This window comes from Hordeum vulgare, chromosome 4H, assembly GCF_904849725.1.
Source record: "Hordeum vulgare subsp. vulgare chromosome 4H, MorexV3_pseudomolecules_assembly, whole genome shotgun sequence".
NCBI lineage: Eukaryota > Viridiplantae > Streptophyta > Magnoliopsida > Poales > Poaceae > Hordeum > Hordeum vulgare.
In genome coordinates this window covers 397,744,058-397,751,329 of record NC_058521.1, presented here as the reverse complement: position 1 = coordinate 397,751,329, position 7,272 = coordinate 397,744,058, and the positions used below count along the sequence as shown (strand labels likewise).

Here is a 7,272-nt window from a genome sequence, read left to right as displayed (position 1 = left end):
CTAAAAGCGGGGCACAATCTCCATATTGATGGAACATGCCAATGAAAGAACTGCCTCGAACCACGGATCGAGTTTTTATAACTTGTCAGTGGTCATGACCGGCCGCGACCTTTCGCTAAAAAGTAGTCAGACAAAAGCATTGTTCACACTCGAACGGTTGGTCTTCGAGGCTAAGTAACATATATTGTTCGGAAACATGGAAATCATCGGTGGCCGAACTATTACCGACCGAATATAAATGGGGATGGGATGCAAGAAGCAACTAGGAATCAAGACTACGGCATTGGAGGCCAGTTCGGGGGCTACTAAGGGAGTCCGGGACTAAGGGGTCCTCGGACCGCTAACCTATCTTCACGGGCCGGACTCATGGGCTACCCTATGATTATGATTGAAGGGTCGAACGACAAGACGATGTCGTGTCCAGAACAGAATCTTCTGAAGCCTTGATGTATGCTCCAAGTCAAGATGATCATATCGGCATGGTTACTCCCTGACGTAACCGACATTGCGTAACCCTAGGTACCCCTGATATCTATATAAACCAGAGAGTTTTTAGTTCATAGGGCAGATTAAGATCAAGACTCCTAGGGTTTTATACCACATCATACGATCTCGAGGTAGATCAACTCTGTATTTGATGCATCATCATCAATACAAATAAAGCAGGACATAGGGTATTACCTCCATCAAGAGGGCTCAAACCTGGATAAATATCGTTTCCCCTGTCTCCTGTTACCCATTGATCCAAGATCCGTAGTTCGGGACCCCTTACCCGAGATCCACCGATTTTAACACCGACACGTGGATGTCGTCTTTTCTCCATGAAGACATTCATCAGATCTGATTCTACCTCCACCATGTCATTTGTCTTTCGTGTGAAAACTCTAAATGTGGTGGGCGGCGACGACACCCTCGTCATCATTCCCTTCTTGAAAGCGGCCTTGTGAGATAGTTGGCTGGTGGATATCATTGCGTTGGCGTTGGCGACGAGCTGGATCAGAGGTGATGTGGTGTGGCATTTACCTTGTAGGCGACGATGGCTCTTGGCGGCCTAGTGTAGCGGGACCACGACGTTGGACATGTGTTGATGGGCGTGATGGCGATGTCTGGCCCAATAGTCAATATGTTGATTTCTTCTAAAGTTGGGACAAGGGCAGATGGCATCAGCAGATTATGATGCATGCGCAAGCGATACACACCAAGGGTCTACTAGACCGGTTGATGCTCTCGGCTCGCCATGAGGCAGCTTGGCAAGGTCATCGCATTAAATGGTGCATGTTGATGCATTGAGGGCACATTATCAAACTAGGAGATGTATTGACATAGATCGACGGCTTTGAATTGATCCATGTAATTGTTTTGTGAGACTCTATACACACCTGATTGTTGTGTGCATCGCTCAATGCAGAAGCCGGACTATCCTTCTTTTAAAAAAAAAATACATGGCACAAGATCACACCAAAGCAATAGATGTCTTCAAACAGATGTATCTAGACGCTTGACACATACGTTTGAACGACATGGGACTGAGGGAGTAATATGATATCAAGGTGGCCATATCACCCACATTTCAGAATTCAGAGGATGCAAGGCATACTAACATTTCAGGTGTTAACAGAATATAGATCTGGCCAGTACAGCTTCTCACATGGTCAAACTGGTATATGAGGGCCACAGTACAGGGCCTTCTTGTATAAATTGGGAACAATAACTTCTCACGCTCCTGATAAATTACAGGAGGAAGAAAAATATGTCGGCAGCACCACCTCGAATCACCATAGCGTCCATATCTCTGCAGAACTCAATGCACCAGCCCAACACATTCGCCACCATCTTAATGTTATGAAGAAATTCCAAAACATACTGAAAACTATGTCAGCGCAACAAAAAAGGGACTCCTCTTTCCAGCACACAGATCTCGAGCTGCCTGATGGCCAGATGTTAAGTTACTTTTGGTTCACCAAGTCTGCACCGCTGACATACCTAGCGACAAACGAGATCAACCGGAAGGGGGCGCCAACAATGGGGGCATCGGTGAATGGAACCTCCTCGGCTGTCTCAACATCTGATCCCGCTGGCTGTGGGTCATCTTCATGAATCAGTATATCATCCAACGGAACAGGCACAATTTCACCACTCATTCTTGGTTCATCAAATCCTTGGCGTGCATTTGCGTTCATGAGGCTCTGGCCAGCACCATTGCTGCTCGTTGCTTCTGGAAAGTGTGCCGAAGTTTCATCTGCATGATCACTAGCATAGGCACCGACGGGAATATTGCTGACATGACTGTAGATATTGTCCGAAGTAACCACCAGCGAACTGTTCAGACCTCTATCAGCAGTAAGTTCGTTACCCTGCACACAGGAAACATTGAGTGTAAGCAATTATGAATCAACACGTACGGAAATCACATTCCCAACAAGTGGGCAATTGAACTGTAATCCCCCAGAATGGATATTCATGTAAACAAACTACATAGATAATTTTTGGGTACAGTAACATCCTTGCGGAAATGGACAAACATTCTCATAGTTTACCAAAATAAATACTCACTTTACTGATCACGGTCATAAAACCAGCAGTCTGCTTATGGAGAAATGAACCGGCCAGATCTGTTTGATTCATCACCTCATTTTTAGGAACCTGCATCATCATTTTTTTCAGTTTTATAGAATAGTATGTACGCTAAGAATTTATTACGAAGAGGTAATAAATAATACATATTTCTGACCAGGCAATTTCATTGGAGATTAAATATTCAGTTGTAGGTTGGTAGAAATCAAATGGGTGTAAACATAAGAATCACTAGAGCGGTGTTCTGGAGAAACTTACCTCTTTAGTAATGGAGGCTTCAGTTAGTGCAATCTTTGCTTCAAGGGTTTGTAATCTTGATTCCAATTCATCCACACTTACCAGCAACTGCTGATTTTCCTCAACAGTACTTTTTGAAGCTTCATCCAGTACCTTCACCTGCCAGGCTTTGTTATTAAATAGTAATATCAGAATATATAAGAAAATGTGCACATGGTAGATATGAAAATTGAACAATTGAGGGTCCAGATCTGACAGATTCATATACCAACATATGAATATATGAACTATTAGACTGTTCTTTTTAGGTTTTTTCTAAGTATAAACAACTACTCTGCAGAACCAAAGTATGTGTTGTGTATCTCCTTTTAGAAGAAAACAACTAATGTTTGCCCATAGGATACATATTGCGATATTAGTATTTCACTAAGGATTCATTTTCTCAACCAGCTACAATGAAGAAAAACAAACAGTTGGAAACAGACGGTGTAATTCTTACCTGCTCCTGTAATGCTTTGTTGGTTTCCTCCAGTCCACTTAATCTTTCTTTAAGAAAAGTCTGAAGAAAATAAGCAGCATGTCAACCCAAAACAGTAAATGAGCATAAAGATCACGAAGAGAAAGTAGTGATAAGTAATCTCTCTGAACATTACCTCCTGATGAGTTAGGACACCATTGACATCCTCTACGCACTTGACTTTGTTATCCAAAACTTCCTACATGAAATCAGCAAATAAATATTATATTGGTGTTACTGTTTCAGCAACTTTAAATAAATCAAGCCTGATTAGTGATTTGCTCCATACATGAATTTTGAGCTGCTTGGGACAACCCAAAGACATATCTAGTGATTTTGATTCATCACTTGCATTAATAGAACTGAACTACCGATCGAGTGAACAAGCTAAATATCATGGCTTTGCAACCCCTGGAACTAAATTAACAAGCTAAAAAGATGATCCAGTCATTTTGGGGTGATCATCCTGTAAAATAGAAGGAAGGTACTTCATTGTTAAAGCATAAGCTCAAACCAAAATTCATCGGTAAACTTTGACCTCCTATACAACAAGGGTGGCTGTTATGACCGGTACAACGTACCAACGGAGGAGGCCCAATGGGCAGGGTTAGTTACGGGCTTAGCCCAAGTTATCTTAGCTATCTTAGAGTCCAAGTTATCTAGGGTTTAGTGGAGGCTGTCCTCCTATATAAACACATGTACCCCTTCGATATTAAGCAGACAATAAACAGTATTCTGTTGTCGTGTCCCTCAGGAGACGGGAGCCCCAAACCCTAGCCGCCTCTCTCTTTCTCTTTCTCACGCCGCGACGGCGCCCAACCGCCGGCGCCGGCGTCCCCAACCTCGCAGCCCGCACTTCCACCCCTACAACCTACGTCCGAGACCTGGTAGAACCCTAGCCTCTACCAGTGGCACATAGACCTTCTCATCAAGGAAACAAATAAGTAGAAGGAATTGCAAATACCTCCTTTTTAACAAGCATATCATGCCCATTCTGTAGATTATTAAGTTTTTCCTCCAAAATGACCTAAAATAAAAGGCAATATGAGGTAAGAAAATTCAATTCATTTCACCTAGCAACAAAGGAAGAAAATAAATAGTAGACTCTAGAGAGTAAGATAATTTCCCAGCTGCATTGATCAAATCAAATGGTGGTTACATCAATCACAAAAACATACCTCATTTTGTGCATGATAACCCACTTTGTTATGCAACTTTTCAATTTCGCTCTCCATCTTGTTCTGCAGGAAAAGAAATATAACAGTATTTTGTATGAGATGTTTCTAGTATTGCAAATTAGTTTTTTAATGTTCAGAAGTGAACATCTGGTCCAGATAATAAGCATACAACACAGGCTTTGCATCTGTTGAGCCATAATCCCTTTCCTCAATTACCCTTACACAAATAAATGATATTCCCCGCAAAAAAAGTACTCTCTCCGTAACATAATATAGGACGTTTTTTGCAGTATGACAGTGTAAAAAAATGTCTTATTATGTTACGGAGGTAGTACATGATACTGTTATGTATGTCGATGTTAAAAACAGGGGCAAGCATACATACCATTTTTTGAAGCCATAAACCCTTCTCATCTTCCAATTGCTTTATTGTATCATGTAATTTATCCTGTGGTGGCAATGAGCGTATTTACAAGGATGAACAGCACAAAGAATCAAATGAGCAAATGCGGAGCTGGAAGTGCAAATTGAGAAATCCAAGTAATGTTCACTGATGAAAGAGCAGGTATCTAGCAACAATATTGCAGAAATGACAACATTCTTCTTTACAGGAACGGTTACGTGGTAGGTATGCTCAATCAGGGGATGTTCATAGTGAAGATATATCAAACTGAAATTGCAAAGATAGTTACCCTTTAGAGAAGAACTTACAAGCTTTGCTTCATAAAGGCGGTCCTTGTCAAGTTCCACGGTAGAATCTGACATCCCAATGCTCCTCTGATCTGCATAGACTGTATTACTGACTTTGTGATTCTCCTGTGTCATGGTAGGTTCGTGATTCTCGTCGCATGGAATCACCTCACCAACAGACGGCGATATGGTTTCATCAACATTTGCAACATTCTGATTTGCATGCGGAGTCTGCTCGTGATTCTGGTACTGTGTTCCCTCTCCAACACTGGACACTGCATCATCTGCATCAGCACCGCTATAATTTTCTTTTGGAGCCAAATCATCATTGTGGCTCTGAGGAACAGCTTCATCGGCATTGGTCACCGCATCACCAGTATTCTTCCCTTGGTTTCCCTTCTTCTTCCGGTTCCTCTTCTTTTTGCCATCCATCTCTTGTTTTGCAGCTCGGTCCTTAAATTACTATCTATATCTACTACCATGGAGACAACGAACAAAATGAACTTTCAGCTAATTTGTTAAATAGGCATTTTTATCAGATAGATTAAGTATTCTAGGTTTTATTGCAATTTATTGGTAAAAAATAAAAACAGATCATGTGCATAATATTTATATCTTCCTGCCATGAACCATACAATTTAGTCATTTCAGTAACCAAATCATGTCCCTATCCTGATTCGTGAACGCCACAAGGAGGAAACCTCACACTTCAACTAGCAACACAAGGCCGGAGATTTACGAGCAAAATAATAATCTCAGCTTGTGATTTCAGACGCTACGCGCCTATGCCCATGCGTGTGCCTTATATGTAAGCAACGGATTCGTACTACATAACAAAAGTTTCTACTAGCAAACGCCGGCACAACACACATCAGGCGACCAAGGAGGTGGTTCTGCGCAAGGCATCTAACTTGACGACCAAAGGAAAACACAAGATCATTTTTTGTAATATAATAACTCGACGAGTTCGAACAGAAATTTCAAGGGGACACGGCGGGGGATTAAGATAAGGAAATGCCAACGGGCCAGTGGTACTAACCCTAGTAACGCCGGCGCTTCTGCTGGCGACGGATTGGGGAGGTTGGGGATCTGGAGGAGGGCGATGGGTTAACTAGGTGGGAAGGCGGATTTTTGGGGGAGCGTTTGTTTAATTGGAAAGAGAAGAGATCTTCGGAGGGAGGGAAGGAGACGGCTAGGGCGGAATGGTCGGTGGCTTGTCGCTGCGCGAGCCTGCGCGCACGTTCTATCTATTTTTTCTCACCGAAACTTCTATTCTTCCTTCGTCACTACTCTATCTTTCCCTAATCTCTCCTTAATTCTTCCCTAATCTTTCCATATATATATATATAAAGCAGCTACTGCTTCTGCCATACGTCATAGTTTTTATCCCTAAAGTTGCTCTAAATTACCCACCATGCCATCCACAAGTTAAAAAAACGATACAGATTTTCTTTTCTGTAAAAATCGCCGTGAGGTTACGTTCTTATAAGTTTGGACAAAAAATTGTTACTAACACATGCGTAGCGTAGTGGCTGAGGCCCCATGCTGTTTGAGGGATGACCCGGGTGTGAACCCTGCTTCCTATGGCCTTAATTTTCTGAGTCTCCCTTTTTTTTTTATTGCAGCTAGCATGCACATCTTCCTTTTAATACGTTTTCATGTCTGCCCCATGTTTTTATCTTTATTTTTATGCTTTTTCTTCTCTCATTAAATTTTTTATTTTTCCTATCTTTAAATTATTTTGTAATTTCCCAAAAATCCAAATTTTAAAAGTTGTGAGTTCTAAAAAAATGTTCATGAAATCATACAATGTTGGTTATTCAGAAAATTCGGACATTGTAAAAAAAATCATGAATTTAAAAAATGTTTACGATTTCTAATAATTTCTGTGTTTGCAATATATAGCTGGAACATATTAAAATAGCATCTCATGTGGGAATTAGTCTTACGGCCCTGGCAACAAGTGAGTTCCCAATTTATTTCTGGAAAACTAGAATTTTACATTACAGTTCCAATGGAATAGCTGCAGTAATTTTTGTGGTTTCCTGTATAAAGTGTTAACTTGCCCTACTGTTA

At 41.4% G+C, this 7,272-nt stretch overlaps 1 protein-coding gene across 2 annotated transcripts; it reads right to left on the bottom strand.

The window, feature by feature from the left end:
- Positions 1–1,540: 1,540 nt before the first annotated feature.
- LOC123448718 lies at positions 1,541–6,465 on the bottom strand. Of its 2 annotated transcripts, none has more exons than XM_045125693.1 (10): positions 6,236–6,465; positions 5,218–5,671; positions 4,892–4,954; positions 4,507–4,569; positions 4,293–4,355; positions 3,465–3,527; positions 3,311–3,370; positions 2,833–2,970; positions 2,554–2,643; positions 1,541–2,354 (listed from the first exon to the last, which is right to left on the bottom strand). In XM_045125693.1, the coding sequence occupies exons 2-10, from the start codon at positions 5,626–5,628 to the stop codon at positions 1,947–1,949; spliced, it is 1,359 nt and encodes a 452-aa protein (XP_044981628.1). In that variant the 5' UTR covers positions 5,629–5,671; positions 6,236–6,465; the 3' UTR covers positions 1,541–1,946. The 2 variants fall into 2 exon arrangements, with proteins under 2 accessions (XP_044981628.1, XP_044981629.1); XM_045125694.1 differs by having other exon boundaries at positions 5,218–5,668.
- Between the last annotated feature and the right edge of the window lie 807 nt (positions 6,466–7,272).

Coding starts and splice junctions, on each gene's coding strand:
- LOC123448718 (XM_045125693.1), bottom strand. CDS start 5,628: ATGGATGGCAAAAAGAAGAGGAACCGGAAGAAGAAGGGAAACCAAGGG. Junction 4,570..4,891: donor GTTTATGGCTTCAAAAAATG/GTATGTATGCTT, acceptor CTTTTCCTGCAG/AACAAGATGGAGAGCGAAAT. Junction 2,355..2,553: donor TTATGACCGTGATCAGTAAA/GTGAGTATTTAT, acceptor TCCTGTGTGCAG/GGTAACGAACTTACTGCTGA.